This window comes from Tiliqua scincoides, chromosome 2 (assembly GCF_035046505.1).
Source record: "Tiliqua scincoides isolate rTilSci1 chromosome 2, rTilSci1.hap2, whole genome shotgun sequence".
NCBI lineage: Eukaryota > Metazoa > Chordata > Lepidosauria > Squamata > Scincidae > Tiliqua > Tiliqua scincoides.
The window spans coordinates 157022783-157041740 of NC_089822.1; the positions used below are offsets into that span (position 1 = coordinate 157022783).

At 42.7% G+C, this 18958-nt stretch overlaps 1 protein-coding gene across 3 annotated transcripts in view; it reads left to right on the forward strand.

Annotated features, from left to right (window-relative positions):
* Positions 1 to 10559, forward strand: part of LLGL2 (LLGL scribble cell polarity complex component 2) — a 65742-nt gene extending 55183 nt beyond the window's left edge. For 2 of the 3 annotated variants that reach the window (XM_066615878.1, XM_066615877.1), the window contains 7 exons: positions 62 to 323; positions 2521 to 2671; positions 4553 to 4593; positions 6473 to 6520; positions 7869 to 7911; positions 8574 to 8635; positions 9855 to 10559. In XM_066615878.1, the coding sequence (XP_066471975.1) occupies positions 62 to 323; positions 2521 to 2671; positions 4553 to 4593; positions 6473 to 6520; positions 7869 to 7911; positions 8574 to 8635; positions 9855 to 9862 (615 nt within the window). In that variant the 3' untranslated portion in view covers positions 9863 to 10559. The remainder of the gene's footprint in view (positions 1 to 61; positions 324 to 2520; positions 2672 to 4552; positions 4594 to 6472; positions 6521 to 7868; positions 7912 to 8573; positions 8636 to 9854) is intronic. The other variant, XM_066615879.1, reaches the window with a different exon arrangement.
* The last annotated feature ends 8399 nt before the right edge of the window (positions 10560 to 18958 follow it).

Below are 18958 nucleotides of genomic sequence, written 5' to 3' on the forward strand. Positions count from 1 at the left end.
ACTAGAGGTGAGATGCATTAGTTGAGATTACAACTATCCTGTGGTTCGTTTGCATTGGCAGGTGTTTACGTTGCCCAAGGTCAGCTCTAAACTGAAGCTCAAACTGACAGCTATGGAGGGCTGTCGGGTGCGGAAGGTGACAGTCGCTAACTTTGGCAGCTGTAAGAGTGAGCACACTGAGAATGACCTGACTGTACTGACCAACCTAGGAGACATCCATATCATCTCCCTGCCTTTTCTCAAGATCCAAGTCCGGTATCCCTGTATACGCAAGGAGGATGTGAGCGGCATTGCTTCCTGTGTATTCACTAGATATGGGCAAGGTAACAACATGGTTGTCCACAGGCTGCCGTGCTCTGCTATACTAGGTCTTTATCCTAGTCACTGTATCCATTGTTTAGGACTTAAGGCATAATGAATGGGGAAGATTGTTTCTGTAATGCACAGTCCTAGGAATATAGGAAACTGAGCTTTTGTGGGGGAAAGGCTTCATCACCTTCGGCGACAAACTCAAATTATGCCTCAGCTAGTCTCCTAATGAGGCTATTGCCATACCTTTGAACCATTTAATTTGAATCTTTTCAAAGGGGTCATGAGTGCCTATATGAGGAACTGTGTATGTGTCCAATCCATAGATTGGATTCCTAGTACAGTAGAACCTCTTTAAGTTGACCACCCAAGGGACTGGAGGAAATTGGTCAACATAAGGAGGTGGTCAGCATACGGAAAAAAGGCATTTAAATATTTTCATGTTTAGCTCCCAGGACAACAAATGCAAGGCCAAGTTATTATTTAGACTGGATTTTTAAAAAGTTTTATTGCAAATATCAATGCGAATTGATCCTCTTGTGATGCTTACTATCTATATCTATATCAAGAGACAGAGAATAAACAGCCCACAATCAGTGTTCTAAAAAACCCCTGAAAATTCCTAAGCTTAAAAAAAATTGTAAGTTAAAAAAAAAAATACTTGGTTTCATAGCAGACAGGCAGACCAATGTTATCCCTTGCCAGCCCATAGCAGGTAGCATGTTACATAGCCCCATAGCTAAAAAACAACACTTTCTTACTTAGGCTGCCTGGCCTCCACTGGGTCTCCTCAGATTCACTAAATGCCAGAAGGTGTCTGATATGGTCCCTCACTAAAAGCTGTTGAGAAAACTCCACAGTCAGGGAATAAGAAGACAGGACCTCTCATGGATTGGGAACTGGTTGAGGACCAAGAAACAGAGAGTGGGTGTCAATGGGCAATTGACAAAAAAAGTGGAGAGAGGTGGAAAGTGGAGTGCCTCAAGGATCTGTCCTGGGACTGGTGCTTTTCAACGTCTTCATAAATGACGTGGAAACAGGGATAAGTAGAGAGGTGGACAAGTTTGTGGATGACACTAAACTTTTTTGAGTGGTGAAGACCAGAAGGCATTGTGAAGTGCTCCAGAAGGATCTCTCCAAACCAGGAGAATAGGCAGCAAAATAGCAGTTATGTTTCAATATAAGTGTAAAGTAATGCACTTTAAAGTAAAGTGTAAAGTTCTAGTGGCTGTCTGCTGGTATTTTGCATCTTTTTAGATTGTGAGCCCTTTTGGGACAGGGAGCCATTTAGTTATTTGATTTTTCTCTGTAAACCGCTTTGTGAACTTTTAGTTGAAAAGCGGTATATAAATACTGTTAATAATAATAATGCACTGGTGATGGGAACCAAAGTGAAAGGACAGTGGCTTCACTGTGGACAAGCAACCTCATGTCCTTCACAACTTGGTATATGTCTAGGTACGATCGGCAGCCAGTGCAAGTCTGTCGGCTGTGTGCAGTGTGCCCACCTATAAAAACCCTTTTGCACACTAGCAGGCTTAGGGGAGGGATAGTCGCATGGCTTCTTGCTTTTCCAAGATGGAACAAACCAGACAAAACACAGGCCCACAGTATCACATTCAGTGGGCTGTGTGCAGTGTGCCCACCTATAAAAACCCTTTTGCACACTAGCAGGCTTAGGGGAGGGATAGTCGCATGGCTTCTTGCTTTTCCAAGATGGAACAAACCAGACAAAACACAGGCCCACAGTATCACATTCAGTGGGCAACTTACGGAGGGTAAATTAATACTCTGTGCAGTGGTCGAAGTGGTCAAGATACAACTTACGGAGGTGGTCAATATAGAGAGGTTGGTCTCCCATAGTGTAAATGCAGTGTCAGTCCATACTGTGAAAATCAGGTCAACTTAAGGAGCTGGTCAATATAGAGAGGTGGTTAACTTTGGAGGTTCTACTGTATTCGTATATTTTGTTTAGGAATTATTGCAGATACATCACGCTTTCATCCGATCTGTTTAAAAATCCAACCTCAAAATCCTGCCAACTAGGAGGGGTTCATGTGACCTGATCCTGTGCATGTGATTATGTTGAAGTTAGTCCTACTTTAATAAGGGAATTTTTTTCAAATAAGTGTGTATAGGACTACAGCTTTAGCATGCTGGATGGGACAAAAGATGTGTCCAACTTGCTGTCTCTCCATCCTTTTCTTGCAGGGTTCTATCTCATCTCCCCATCTGAGTTTGAGAGGTTTTCTCTTTCAACAAAGTGGCTGGTTGAACCACGTTGTCTGGTAACGGTGCCTGAAAACATAGGCAACAGTGTACACAATCCGTCTGACCCAGAGAAGACTTCAGGGAAATCCAAGTATGAATGTCTATAGAGTTTCAGTTATCCTAGACAACTAGTCGTGTTGTTGTGCTCCAAAACTGTGCTTGAGAGCACAGTGACATCCTACTTATTGTGTCTTCTGTTGAATGTAGTGCTTAACCATGAGAGAGGCTGTAGCAAAGGAGGTCCATACCTGCTTGAAAAGGGTGTCAGTGGAGATTGACCTGCCGCCCCATGCATTCTATTATCTGGCAATGAGTAAACTGCCTCCATTCCATTTCTGCTCCTCCTGGCCTGTTGGCAGGATTTTGCTTGTCTGCTACCATGGTCAATGGGGTCACCTTCCTCTACCTGACAGTCCAGTTTGAATACCCTGATAATGACTTGGAAAATTGTCTTGCCATCTGCCCCATTCTGCCAGCAAAATACCAAATTTAGGCTTTGCCTAAGATGAATAATGAGTGTCAAACTAGAATTGACAAGGCAAACAAAAGCCTTAGTCAAAATTCTCCTGGATCCCTGCTGAGTTTCTCACACCTGACCATTAATCTAAGTCACCTTACCTGACTTAACAGCAGGAAGATATAGGGGTCCATTGTTTTTAAACTAGGTAATCAGAGCTAGTGATGCTTTTCTCCAAAAGGGAGATAAGCGAGCTGATCAGCTGGAATCTGAGAGCACAGTTCCTAGGTTAAAGTAACAACCAGTGCTGACCAGCAAGGATAGAGTTAATTAGCAAGATGCTCTACTTCTCTATTGCCTGGAAAAGACCTGTAGACTTTTACAGTATGGAGGTATAACGAAACTTACCATGTAGGGAAGTTCAAGTTAGAAACTGGTTTAAGTTGTACTTTCATCTCAAGTGTCTATGTCACCTAGATCAATTTGCTTCTCTGGCTCCTTCAAAAAAACTGCAAGCCAGCTCTCCAGAGCTGGCCTGTGTGTGAGTGAGTGAACAAGAGAAGCTGAAAGGTCTCAGAAGCTGTCTGTCTCAGGCACTTCCCCCTCCCCCCTCTCCCCCAGGTAATTCCATGAGGAGGGCTGTCGGTGACTAGACAGACCCTAGGCTGAGTGAGACTTGGATATGGCCTATGTACATGATTCTGGTGGAAGCAAAAAGAGTACTGTGGCACTGATGCTAAAACTGGCAAGGGCATGTACTTGTAAGTAATCCAAGGGTGGGTGCAACGACTGAGTCATGAAATTACGCTTAGTTTCCTCACACACCCTTCTTGGGTGTCACCTGTGAATTGGGCAAAATATGCAGTTGGCTGGTTATGTGATCATTCTGTTTGCCTGGTGGGCGAGACAGAAGTAGCAAGAATGGCTGAAGGGACGAGGACGGATTCCTTCTGGCCACCCATGAGAACCATGGTACTGCTCACTGAAGAGATAAATGTGTCTAGGCTGCGCAACCTCTAACTGTTGGTGTATGACTGTTCCACAATACAGCATGCATGAATGTTCCACAATACAATAATATGTAATCTCTGAATGTACAAAACAGGCTTTAACCTAGTCTGCTTCCTGACATGCTAGTTTTCTGTATGAGGGAAACCTCTTGCAGGGAGAATAGTTGCCATGTGAATCTTTTCCTGCAGTCTAAAATGGTACAATCCAAATATGGGTTTATTATCTCAGTAAGAGCTAGGGTATGTTAAACTGTTGTAGTCATGTATTTTTTGTACCTTAAGGGTTTAAAATGTGCCTTTTTAAAGCAATGCAATGCAAATTAAACATACATATTGTTCAGTGTTATCTAAATCAGTTTTCAAGTACCAGCACTCTCTATAGATGCTGCAGGTTTAGCAGTGACCAAAATAAAACTTTTTGATACAAAGAACCTAGGCGTAAACTAGTAGTGCTCTTGACAGAAAATCTTCAGTGGTAATTTCTGATTGACTTTTCCATCTTCAGTAGGGAATCAGGACGAAGTTCTGGTGATCCTGGTGGAGATGGTAAGTAGGCAATGAATGTAGAGTTAAACTGCTGACAGAGCAAGCTAATCTAGACAGACCAGTAACACCAGCTAAGGTTATGGCAATGTGCTGTGCATGAGGCTGAAGATGGCACTTTCTAATTGGCTTAGAATGTGGCTGTAAGGCCATTGACTGGAACAGATAGAAGGGATTAGATCTTGCCAGAACGTTAAGGAATGTCACTGAGTATGAATTGTGCCCCAAACCAATTAGAAGTTGGTTTGTAAGGCTGGCCATGCCTTATAGAGCCCCAAATACACCTAGAAGGACCATCTGCTTCCATGTGAACTTAACCCAGTTTAAACCATGATCGGAATTGCTTTGTTGAACTACTTTTTGTTGAGAAGCAGTATATAAATATCTAATTTTGTGATCTTTTCTGGAGGCTCTTCTGAAGCCAGGCAGGTTGGCAGTAGCAGAGAAGGCTGCCCTGGTGGTGTCTTGTTCATGAAATTCCCTCTCCAAGACCATTCGGTCTACTTGCTGGCCTGTTTTCCTGTGCTTAGTTTGGGTTTTAATGTGAAAGATATGTGTGCTGTTTGATCAGTCAGTGGCTTTCATTGGTTTTAGTTTACTAATGGCTGATTCCTTATTGTGTTTGAGTTTAAGATGCCTTATGAACTATTTTTATATTCTGCCTTTCAAAAATATTAAGCCAGTGCTTCCTAAACTCCTACAAGAGAGTTTGGAGCACTGTGTCTGAAGGGCTATGGCAGCAACGTGATCCCTTGGATCACACTGATGCTGGGGCGGAGGGGTTTATACTTACCTGGGAGAGTGCTGACCTCCGGGGGTATGTGGGGGGCCCTGCAGATGCCTTTGCAAGGCTCCCCAAGCCTCCATAACAATTAAAAACACACACACATTTGAAAACCACTTCCTGTTTTCAGTTGAAAACAGTAAAAACAAAATAAAAAAACAATTGAAAACAGGAAGTGGTTTTTTATTGTGTTTTTACTGTAACAGAGGCTTCAGATGCACATCCCACACATCCCACACATCCCAGAGGCCAGCACTCCCCCAGGTAAGTGTAAAGCCCCTTCCCTTGCATCAGTGCAATCCTGGGGATTGTATTGCTGCCTCCCACCCCACCCCTTAAAGGGTCAGGGACAAGTGCATCCCTGGCTTGTGGGTCACAACCCACCAATTTGGGAACCACTGCATTAAGCACATTTTTGTTTACTGAAAACAGGCAATAGATATAAACTTAAGTGGGCTCGGGCTCTGTCCATGAACTGGACTGGAGCTGGATAACTTGGGTCAGTGGCTACCATCTTTCTATGACTATGTCACACAACAGATCATGGTTGGTGGCCACATTACACCACTGCTGTGATACAGTTTCAAAATGCCTAACTGTGAAACCGATTAATGGTGCATCTTCTGAAAGCAGTTCTCAGCACATTGAGTTGCATGAGTATACCTTCTCCCAACCAACTGGCATTCTTGGCAGATGCAACCCTAAATCTTTCAAATGCTAAGGTAAAGATAAAAATGAAGCATGTTTAGAGAGCACATTTGGCTGTCAAGTTTAGTTGTCTTTTAGGTGTGCTGCTAGCATTACATTCTAACTGCCTTTAAATTGCCCTCTTAGTCATTGCAAGTATGATCTTTCTGTCATTCTCAGTCACAGGAACAAGGAGCTGAGGCGTGTGCCTAACATTCAGTTTAGGCGTAAATGTTGGCTTCATTTGTACCTCCAATAAAGTATCAGGAATGCTGCTCCCGTGAGAGAAAAACAGAGAAATGAGAGCATAACTTGTTTTCTGCTTGGATCCACTGTTGCTAACTTCTGAGTTCTTAAATTTTTACATTGTGGCAATTTGCTACCTCTAAAGTTTTGTGTTTTGCCTTTCAGAGGGAACTCCTGGGAGGCTGATGGAACATGCTCTGCTCAATGATGAGAGTGAGACTAACTTATTATTTATTATGATGATGATTATTATTTATTATTATATTATATATTATATTATTATATTATAATTTATTATTATGATTATTATTATGATTATTATGGTGTTATGTGAGATCATGTGTTATGATCTCACATAACACCAGAACCAGGGGACATCCACTAAAATTGAGTGTTGGGAGAGTTAGAACAGACAAAAGAAAATATTTCTTTACACAGCATGTGGTTGGTCTGTGGAACTCCTTGCCACAGGATGTGGTGACGGCATCTGGCCTGGACGCCTTTAAAAAGGGATTGGACATTTCTGGAGGAAAAATCCATTACGGGGTACAAGCCATGATGTACATGCGCAACCTCCTGATTTTAGAAATGGGTTATGTCAGAAGGCCAGATGCAGGGGAGGGCACCAGGATGAGGTCTCTTGTTATCTGGTGTGCTCCCTGGGGCATTTGGTGGGCCACTGTGAGATACAGGAAGCTGGATTAGATGGGTCTATGGCCTAATCCAGCTGGGCTTTTCTTATGTTCTTATTATTTTATTAATTTATACCCCGCCTTTTTCCCCAACGGGCTAAACTTTTGTAACTTAGCCTTCTGTGTGGTGGTGGTGATTGTTAGAGTATCCTGGGGGGGGGGGATTGCCCTGAAACTAAATACAAATATTTCGGACTGATTGCAGCCAACTCTTGAGAGGATCAGGCTATGACCTTGTTCTTAAAACAAATGCAAAATACATTCAAAACACAAATTTGGGGGCACATCCGTCCAGTTACGGGGGAGGAGGTGTGGTCTTGTGGGTTGAGCTGTTGTCTTAGCTATTGCTAAGCAGAATCAGATGCTGAGAAGGGAGACTGAGATACTGAGGGGCCACTGGCATATCTCTGTGGAGGAATCAGCAGGTAAAAAACAGATAACATCTTGAAATGGTCTGAAGCTTGGTTTGCAGCTGCTTGAGAGAGCATGCAGGGCACAAGAGTTGGCAGCCAGAATGATGGCTGCACTATGAAGGGAAATGTTTAGAGAAATTGAGGGTTTCTATGAGATTTTCTCAAATTTAAAATACTTGTAAAAACCTCATTGAAAAATAGTGTTTATGTCCAGCCTGCCTAGGTATACTGCCTTGAATCTATGAGGAAGATGGTATATAAATACTGAAATAGCTTGGCAGCCCTGTGGGGTTGATTAAGGTTCTGTCACTAGAGTCTTAAGGATGGAGCTTTAAAAGAGAAAATTTCAAAGTTGAGGTGCTGTGGAAATTATTTTTTTAATGATTTTGAGTCACTAGTGTTGGAGCCTGATACATCAGCACTCATTCTTATAACTTTTTGTGTGCTTCCTTTCAGAGGTTCTGAAGGAGATCCAGAGCACTCTGGAGGGGGGACGAGGGTGAGTACTCTACTTTCATTCTTTCTCCTTGGGAGCTTCTTCTCTTCCCAGAACCATAGGAAGAATGCACAGGGAAGATCTGAAAATGCCTTACTGGTAAACCTGAATTGGTGCATCGTGTGTGTTTGCCTAGGGACTTCTTCATACGATCTCAGACAATCATGTCTTAGGAGTGTCACAACACTGAATGGAATTTATCTACTAGTTCTAAATGCTAAACTTTTGTAACTTAGAAATTATTGGAATTGGACACTCTTCAAACGCCTTGGTTTAGAAATGTGCATCATCCCAGTTCTTCGACAAGCTCAAGACGCATTTAATGTCTTCATTTTTGAACTTGAAGACCAAGAATAATGCACATATTGAATCAAAAGTAGTAGAAAATCAACTAGTGATAAGAAGGTAATGTATGAATGGGGCCCCATGGCATTCCCATGGTTCTGCATTATGGCATTGCAGCAGCACGTCTTAATTCATAGACAAAGTATGGCTTATTCTGACTTTACATTCATAAAGTTACATGTACAACTAGTTTTTCATTAATTGTATACTTCTGGATTTGATAGGATAATGAAGAGAAACTGCTAGTATATACAGGCCTATGGAGAACATGATGGTGTCTGTATCATTATTTCTTTAAAGTGACCTTTTGTTGCCTGCAGGAGTTACGGTGACAGAAATTCAAGGAGAGTCCACGTAGGACACAGGCTAAGCAATGGAGGAGGTAAGGGACATATCTTCAAAATTACTGAATGACTGTGTGTCTTACAAGGCAATATGATATGTGCTCTAGAGACAAGTTGCAGTTTGCAAGTTGTCTCCAAGTAGTTCCTCTTCACTAGAACATCACTGAATATTGATTAAGCCTATAAGTCTCACACTACAAAAACAAATGTCTTCTAAGCAGATGGTTGTCTTTATTGTCCTTGTTCTAATAGAAAGGAATGTTTCAGGTAAAAATGATTGTGTCAGCGTAGGGCACCTTGTGGGTAAAGTGATTCATTCTAAGACCTTGTTCCAGACCAAATGGCTGCTTTGAGCAGTTACATAGTAACTTGTTCAGTTGTCTAGATAAGCCGAGTCTCTAGCCAGGCAACGGGTAAGAGGCAGGAATCGTTGGCTCACTTTTCAACTCTGAGAGAAAGTTGGCTGTCTTCACAAATGCTGCAAGTGCTCTCTTAACACAGTGTCATTGTAGGGATTCCAACACAAAGGTTGCCAATTCAGCCCTGTGGCATATTTCTGGGCCTTACTATTCTTATTTGCTGCTGCAGAATGGTGCCTAGCAAGGAGCCAAAAGAAGGACTTAAACCCTACTCTTCCTCCAACACACTTCTGCTTTTTTCCTTTTTAAAGTAGGAAACAACTAGAAATAAGGCTAGAGTTCACGGCATAAACCAACATGCCTAATACAGCCTTCTGGCAGACTTGATTCCTTTTCTAAGAGTCAGGGAAGGCTTTGCTTCAGTCCACTGGAGCTCTGCATCAAAAAAGCACAAATTTCTCCAAGCAAAATGAACTAATTAGCTTGCTCAATTCTTGTAATTGTTCTAGAATGTTGAAACCACTTGACAGAGATGTGAGGGAGTTAGGCCTGCGTTAGTTGGCATCCCCGTGGCAAATTTCCCACCCGTTGGGCATGTCTTTTAGTAAAACTTGCCATGCAGGTTAAGAACTGCTAGGCCTGGTGCTCTTCTGCCCCTGTTCCTAGCTATCAGTTATATTGGGGCCAGAAGGGGGGAGGGATAGCTACAGGAATTGGAGCAACTTCCAAATGTTTGTGCTGTTCCAGGATGTTGAAATGACATGATTTTGCTAGACTAGTGCTGGCATGGCAGTATTTCTCCAATTCATATTTCAGTCCTACTGAAACTTCTGTGTGCTAGAAGGTGGATGATATTCAGATGACTATATCAAATAACGATGCAAATTTCTCTTCCTAGCAGAATAATTGTTTGGGCAATCTCACCGTGATGTCTGGCGTCCAGAAAGAGTGCCATAACACTACTGACTACATAGGTCCATAATCCCAAGGGAACGGCATCCACTGATCGTGGCCTCAAACTGCAGGGCATCGTCAAGCTGCATCACTTGCTGCCTCACCATCGTCTTTGCTGTGCCTCACCGGAAGCTCTTCCCTCCTCTGGAGTCATCACACTCACAAGGAGGCTGGAACGGTTCCTTAGCCTGTTTTCTTCCATGCCTCTGCATATGTTTTGGCAGTCCTTCCAATGTTTGCACAAGTTCTTTCCTTTTTTTTATAGATTTGTACTGGGATGGGTTTTAAATTATAAATATTACTGTCTTGGGTGCAGAGTTTTTAATGAATCCTGTTACCTCTAAAATTATTTTTTGTACATTTTTTAAAAATCAGAATGGGTGTTTTCTAGAAATATTTTAGAAGTGTGCTTTTAAAAAAAAATTTTTTTTGAAAAATAATATATATCACTTTAGATCCATGTGTGCTGTAAAGCTCTTTACATGAGAAAACTGAAGTTTTTTTGTCTTGTTAACAGTACTAAGTGATTTGGCAGACTTGGGTAGAAACTATTTTTATAGCTGTTCAAATCCAGAAAATCAAAATTTTTGATTTGTGTCCAGACACTACACTGATCTGTCTTGAAATAAACCAGTACTTTTATATGCTTTGTGTTGTGATGAAGAAGCATTTTCTTGCCATGTTCCAAGTCCTCTGAAGGATGCAGCAGCCTTGAATCTGCTGAGTGGGATCTGTCCCTCTTTGTAGGTGGCTATGAGTTTTTCCTGTCCTTCAGTCTTTGTCCGAGGGTTATAAAGCCATCCTTTCCCAAATTGCCATGAGGAACTCTTCCCATTTGCCAAAGTGTCATTCATGGTATGGACTAGAGCAGTCATTTTCAACCACTGTGCCGTGGCACACTGGTGAGCTGCGAAAGGTCTGCTGGTGTGCCATGGGAGTCTGAGGGAGGGTCACTTATTAGTAGGGCCATTGGGGGATGTGAGGCCCCCCCACCAGCAGCATGGTGTGCCTTGTCAATTGCCCAAAAACCGATGGTGTGCCTTGGCCATTTTAATACCTTGTCAGTGTGTCATGAGATGAAAAAAGTTGAAAATCACTGAACTAGAGAAACACAAATCTTACAGGAAAAGGATGCTGTTGATTACTTGGGGAAAGCCTCTCAGCATGTGTTCCAAGCAACCTCTTAATGTTACTTTTCTTCTGGATTGAGAGTTTGTAGAAACCACTTGAACATAATCTTAATCCAGTTTGTTACTCTTAAGGGAGAAACTAATACTATCCTAGTATAAGCATGCATTCCCCTAGGTTGTGCCATATACATGATCAACTACACAGAGCAGACTGTACAGGCACACTGGACAATAGTACAACATTCTGAATAAAAACCTTAAGCCAGGAAATGACCAAAGTACATGGTGGAAGCCCTTCAAGGACTTGAACCAATTGGGTTTTGCTCTTCCTCTCTTCAAATGTGGGGCTTGTTTAACTGACAAAGGCCAGTCTGGGTCTATTAGGGAGTATTTGATGGGTTCTAATTCACTTGACATGTACTCTGACCTGTCCAATTTTCTCATTCTTGTAAAATAAGAATAGTTGGCCCACCTTGCAGGGGTACTGTGAGATTTAATAAACAATTTTACAGTGAAAGTACTATGAGTACTTTGAGTAGTAGTCATTGCCCACTGGATATTCCTGGTGGTGGCTATGGTATGGACATTTCTCATACAATAGAGGTTGACAAGTACCTGACAAGTTCTAAGTATTCCCCACATTCAAGCTAATGCCTAGTGGTGCATGTACAACATCCCCCAAAGCTCCCTGTGCTTCCTCCTGTTTGGCTTATGTTCCTGCTTTAACTTCTGCAATCTTTTTCCTCTCAGCAGTGGCATCCCTAGGGGGGTGTGGGCTGCAGCGGGTGACATGCACGGGGGGTGACACGCTAAAATCGCGATGGTTAGGCATAATACCATCATGTTATATATCGTTGGATGCGGAATTTCCAGCAGAATACAATGCAAAAAACTAGAGTGAAATATTTCTATCAAAAGTTATGGCCAAAAAACTGGAGAACAAAAAATGCATTAAGCGCTATGGAAAGAAACTGAGCTGTATTTACTCGTGAGTAGGCGAGTGTGCCTTAGTCTGCTGGGAAGGGAAGGCTGAGAGGAATCCAATGACACCTGAATGGTCCTGATCCAATGAATGCAGCCCCCAAAAACACCTGCGAAGGAATTCTCTCCCTCCAAGCAGATGAATGTATTAAGCCCTATGGAAAGCAAAACTAAGCCTTATGGTCCTGTTTACTCATGAGTAAGCAAATGTGCCTTGACTGGTGGTCAGACCAGTCAAAGGGGAATGTGAAGCCACCAGAATGGTTCTGATCTGATGGAACTGGAGCTCAAAAAATGCTCCAGAAGGCAGCCCCCCCCCCCACTAAAAAGGATCAAAAAGAGGTTTCAGGTGAACTTTTTTGAGACTTGCAAAGCCAGGTACATCCTGACAGTGAGCAGGTTTAAACAGAAGTTCTTAAATTGAACTGGGCACTGGGTAGGGCTGAAAACCTCACTGATTTTGGAGGGGGGGGCATGTTATTGCAGGCAGGCTACAGAGAAAATTCACTTGGTGGAACAGGGCTGGCTTCTGCTTATTTGTTTTACTTTAATTATTTATACTTATTTATTTTATTGTGCCTAATGATGTCACTTCCACCATGACATCACTTCTGGTAGGTGTTGGACAGATTGTCATTCTAAAAAGTGAGGCCCAGTGCTAAAAGTTTGAGAACTGCTGCAATAAGGTATTAGTAAGTAGACACCCTGGTGGGGGAGGGTGTGACACCACTAGTAACCAAAATCACAGTTTGGAGGAATAATACCATCATGTTATAGATCAATCAATGCATAATTTCATGCAGAATGTGTTCTATCTTTGTTCCATCAAAAGGTACAGCCAAAAAACCAGTGGGGGTGGAATGATGGTACATCACCATGCCCACCACCTGTGGGCCCAGGCATGCCCACTGCATGGGGGATGACGCGCTGGCATTCTGCACTGGGTGACACAAATCCTAGTGATGCCACTGCCTCTCAGTCCCCACATAACTCAGTACTTGTTAAGTCCAAGTCTTCACATCAGTCACTTAACTTCTCCTGTTGTTCACACTGAGACAATCCACCTCAGGATTTACTGTTGCCTTCTCATCCCCTACCATATCTAGTCCAACTCCTTGTTAAAGCTTTCCATGGCCTTGTCTCCTCCTTCTGACCCAGTATACCAAAGACCTCCATGTATCAAACTTTTTATTTGCATTTTTATGAAATATCCTCCAAAGCCCAGTTATCAGGTAGGCCACCTTTCAGCAGCTGAGAGGTGCTCTGTGAAATGATGCCCTGGCAAAAATGGAGCAGCTGAAAGAGTGGCCCAAGCACTAAGTGGGCTTTCCCAGTACCTTGACAGTATCTTCCTTCTCCCTCTCTTGGACTGCCCCTTCACCTGTACTGTCCACTTTCTGAGGCCGTCTTCCGTCTCTCCCTCCCAGTGCCTTGGCAGAAGCAGCACTGCTGAAAGGGTGCTGCCAGGAGAGCCCAGTCATCACATAGGGTGGATCAAGTGCTTCTGTACGATGGCAACCCCATGGGGCTGTATGTATGACATGCCTGGTATAGACTAAGCTACAGTGATGAACACCTTTTTACCCCCTCTCTACATGAAACATTTGTTTATGTAGTCAGTTCACAGTTTCTGGCCAGGAAGGAACAAATTAGGGCACAATCCTAACCCCTTATGCCCCTGCTTTCCAGCACTGACAGAAGGGCAATGCAGCTCTGAGGTAAGGGAACAAACATTCCCTTACTCTGAGGAGGCCTCCATGAGTGATGTCCAACTGCAGGATGCAGCACATGTCCCACTGGCACCACTATGCCAGTGCTGGAAAGCACTGACATAAGGGGTTAGGATTGTGTCCTTAGTTTCTTTTAGTGCTGCTGCAAAACTTTAGTTGGATGTCAATTGAAATGCATTAGTTTTCTGCTCAGGAAAGGAGCTGTGCCTCTTGTCACAGGCAATAGAAGGGTAAAGGAATCTGTGCCCTCACCATACGACACTGTGCAGCACTAAGGAAGACACATGATGGGGAGGAGAGATGCTTCAGGAGGCATAGGCATTTGCTTCAGCATAGGAAAGGCAGGATATAACCTTTCAAATAAATAGCTGATTCAGAGGCCTTCAGGATAGTAAAACCCTATTGGCCTGCAAGACTATGTTAAAGTGTGTTAAAGGCTACAACCACACGATCATCCTATGTAAACTCCACTGATTCTGTAGCTCCTGTTTATTTTAGAATGCTTTTGCAAGAAATATTTGTAAGTGATGGGACTGTACTTTAAAATTTGTTTTTGGATATGACAAGATACGTACCCTAGATATAGAGTTGCTCAGCCATAGGTGGCAATGGATTACAAAGCTTTAAAAAAGACTTTATTTCAAAAATACAAAAGTTAATACTGATGTAGATATACATATGTTGAAGGATTGCTTAAAAAATAGCCTGGGCACTAGCCAATACATTGCCAGTATCCTAGCAATTCACCTATAGGCAGCCTCGGGTATATCGCTTCTTTGGTGGAAGGTGTTTGTACCGCTTCTTTGGTGGGAGGTGTTTGTACTGAGACCACTTGTCTGCCATCTCAAGGTCAGGTGTGGGAGCACTTCTCTCTGGACTCTGCTGCTGCTCTGGCCTCATCCTGTCTGTCATTCTGACAGCCTGTTCAGAGGAGGGAGCAGTCATACCCCAGGCAGGTGACGGGCACTCTGCCAGATGGTAACCTGGTCTATCCCTTCTGCAAGAGCCTTCTTTTTCCAGCTCGGAAGGGAATCTGCAATAGGTACATTCCACCTTAGGAATGTTAGGAGGATTGGTGATGGACCTGGTATTTGGCAGGTGACTGTATTCCAGAGGAGTGGGACTACTTGCACTGTCCTGCAGTGGGTATGATGCCTCTTTCTTCCGCACTTCCACGTGCATCTTCCTGTTTGGTGGCAGCAGCCTTGGCCTCTTCACTGGGCACGCCAGCAGCAGATCTGAAGTACAAATCTGGACAAACTCCTCTTCAGCATTGGTTTCCCAATTCCAGAGCCTGCTTGCCAGCTTATTATCTAAACAGTCTCGTTCTGTTTGGTAGAATGTCATAGACAGCTGCTGGAGGCAATGTTCTGTTGCCAAGGTACTGAAAGGGCTTAAGGGCTGTTGCTCCTGAGAAGCAGGTGACACTATCAGGAAGTAAACAGCATTTTTGCTAGGGTGCAATGAAGCCTCCCTGAGCGATAAGGCCCTATCACTTGTCATCTGCCCCTGGGTTGGAATATCAACTGCTGCTTGGCATTCTGGCACTTGAGGAGATGAGAGGGGGGGCTGCTGGAGTTTCTGCTTTTCATTCCATTTCTGAACAAATTTCTCCCTGCAGGATCTTGGCCTTCCTATGTCACTTGGGCACATGGCATTCTCATCTCGCATGGCTGCTGCTTCCATGTAGATATCTGAGATTTAAAGATTGAGACAGAAGGATAAATTCACTTCATCATCTCTAAATGTACATCTAGCAAGGGGCAACACTTCTAGTACTGTTTTTCCTTTTGGTCTCTAATTGATCTGTACAGATAGCTGCAGTGTTGCCAGGCAACTGCACATTCTAGATCTCACAGGTTTCAAGAAAGCTTCTTAGTCTAAGCTATGTCAGCCAAAGCAGTTGAGGCAAGAGAAGCCAATCTTTCCCACTCCACAGGAACCCTTATGTCTTACTTGGACATGTGCTGGCACACAAATCAAATTACATAGCTAAAGCTGCAGGGGGCAAAGCCTGCACACCCAGTGTATGTTTAATACTGACACTGCATCTGTCTATGCAGCTTACATATATGCGGCCAAGCACTGTCCTTGGGACTCTTGTATGAATCAAGGCAACCATGGTGTTTTCACCAAAAATGGCTTACCTAGAGAGCAACTTATACTACTCCAGTCACACTCAGCCCATAACATTTAACCACTTGTGTTCAGTTTATCTTATTTAAGACCCATGACTTAGGCGGCAATCTTTAGGTAGGGCACAGAGACTTGCAATATGATGGCTAAGTTCATGCACTATGTCAGGGGTGGGCAAACTTTCTCACAGATGACAAGTTGCACCTGCTGAAATTCTCGCTCACAGTTGTTAAAGGTCCAGGATCCCAAAAGTTGAAAGTTTGCCCACCCCTGAACTATGTGCTTCTGAGTGTAATGGGAGTGGCTTTTACATAAGTGCCTGGTAGCTCTCTGGAGGCTCTACTGTACACACCAGCCCTGAAAAATGTTGGCTTTTTCCGTTAGACTGCAATCCTACATATTAACTAGGAAGGAAATTGCAGAACTCAGGATTTATGACTATGTAAATATGTTTATGAGTAAACATGTTGGAAGCAGAACGTTGGCGTCTACCGAATATTTATGGGCAGTGAATGCCAGGCTTCAAGATGACACATTAAGGGCGCAATCCTAAGCCCTTATGTCAGTGCTTTCCAGCACTGACATAAGAGTAATGCAGCTCTGTGGTAAGGGAACAAACATTCCCTTACTTTGAAGAGGCCTCTGTGAGTGACACCCAACTGCAGGATGCAGCACATGTCCGCTATGCCAGTGCTGGAAAGGGGTTAGGATTGCGCCCTAAGGCAGTTGCCTTCAATCAGAGCTTGGTCAATTCTCACAAAAGCTCTTTGAAATGGAAGGCCCTTCCATTAGCAAGGGAAGTTGCACTGTTTAATGCTTAGAGCAAGGGCCTGAGGCTTCACCATTCTGGTCTACCAGTTCCACTGCTTGCTGGATCACCATAGCTGTGATGCACAAAGACTAGCTTTGAGGAGAATCTGACTCAACACTCTTTTGTTGTGCTGCTAACTTGTTAGAACCCAAAGGTTGCCTTTCTGTGCTAATTTGAAAGTCATCCCATTGAACTCAGCATACAGTTCTACAAGTGAATTGTAAGACACTTTTATAGTTCTAGTATGTTTAGTTCTCAAACTTCTGCTTCCTTTTCAAGTTACATGTAGTCTGATTATACCATTTTCTACATGGGATGCTTTCAGGAAACAGTGTTTACACAGAAGAGAGAGAAGAAAATTCACAAATTTAGGCTGGCACCTTCTAATTACATCAATAAAATGTTATACACAAAAGAATCTTAGAGCACCATCCTATGCATGTATACTCAGCAGAAAGTACCACTGTGTTCAATGGAGTTGACTCCCAGAAAAGTATATAGGATTGCAGCTTCAGTAGCACAGCTTTGCTGCTCACTGTGCAACAGGAGCTCCCTACCCCCAAGGTTTGACCAAACCCTACATCAACTGACCTGCCTGTCCCTTTGACCCTGAGGTGTGAGTGTGTGGGGTGTACAAGACACAACTTCCATTGTAACAGGATCACTCCCCTGTGCCTTGGAGAGTAGATGACAATTAGGCAACAAAGACCCAATGAAAAAGTAAAGGGAGCAGTTTTCCAATGGTGTGCTGCTTAATTGCTCTGGTTTTCTCTTCCAGGACATGAATATTTTATCAAATCCCCTCAGGTTTCCTTTGAGGAAAAACAGAATGGATGCTTTCATTCTAAAGGGGCAGCCTCATCACCTTGCAGCAGGGAAAGAACTAAAACTCTTCAAGTTCTGTGATAACTAGCAAAGCAGTTGTTTTACTGGAAAGCAACAATAAATAGCTGAAATTGGGTTTAAAAATAAAACTTGTGCATTAAGCCATTTCTGCCTTACATATACACAACAGGGATCAAATGTGTACACCTGTGGGCTAGGCAGAAATAGGTTAAGTGGACACTGTAGCAAGCACTGCTTTAATATGTAATGAGGCAGATGACATGGGGAGGAGGCCAGAAAGGATGTGGGATCAAGGGAAAGGTTGTTAATTTTAGTCAACAGTGAACTTGTACATACAGAAGTCAGAAACCACTGCAGATCTGTTTTGCTACACAGGTAGAACCTGGATGCCAAAACAAGGTAGGATGCCAAAAACAAAATGGCATCCTATAAAACTTATAGCCCGATCTTATGCATATCTACTCAGAAGTAAGTCACATTATGTCCAATGGGACTTAGTCCTATGAAAGTGGGCACAGAATTGCTGTCTTTATGCCTGGGTTTCCAAATGTCTACCCAAGATTTTACCCCTCCTTTAGGTATGCCCTAAGAGGACTCATCCACCTCAAAATTTCTATGGGACTTATGGTTAGGGTCTATATTACTTACACTCATGGCCTAGAAATTCTGTTGCACTTGGGAGTATTTCAATAAGCATCTATGTGCAATAGAAACATTTTGAGGTTAAGGCCAAATTGTCTGTGGGAAGACAATCTTAGAGCATGCCCAATGCTTTTGGACAATCTTTTCAATGCCCAAACTTACTGACATCTGATTCAGCATATCTGGCTTCTATTTAGTAAACAAAACTTTTAAAATATGCTATTAATTTTACACACTATATAAATATCTCAGAAGTTTTTCCAATAGCCAAAAGTAATTGAACTGAAGCAAATAACTAGGAAAAGACCCAAGAAAGCATACTTAGCATGATTTTAAAGGTTTTATTCAAAGCTGTACTTGGAAATTATTTTTGTTGAAATACTTATAAATCTTAAGACATGGTAACTCAATTCCTTTTAAATTGTAAAGGGAAAAGTGTTCAGGTGCCTAATTTTAGCTCACTCTTTTGGCAAGCCAAAGAGCTGCACATGATATATGCTTCAGCTGAAAAATTACGTACAATTTTCCAATACCTAGTTTGACTTCATTATCCATTCATTTATTATTATTATAAACTGTATTTATATACTGCTTATATACATTTTTAGAAATGGAAAGTGTTCCACCCTACATCACTGATTCTAAGTATAGCAAATCAGAAATCTGGAGAGAAAGTCAGAGGGGTAAATTTTTCTGTTTTAGAAAAATTCTGGCACACTCTGTTAATATAAAACCATGTCTTCCGTGAATACGCTTGAACCTTCCAAAAAGG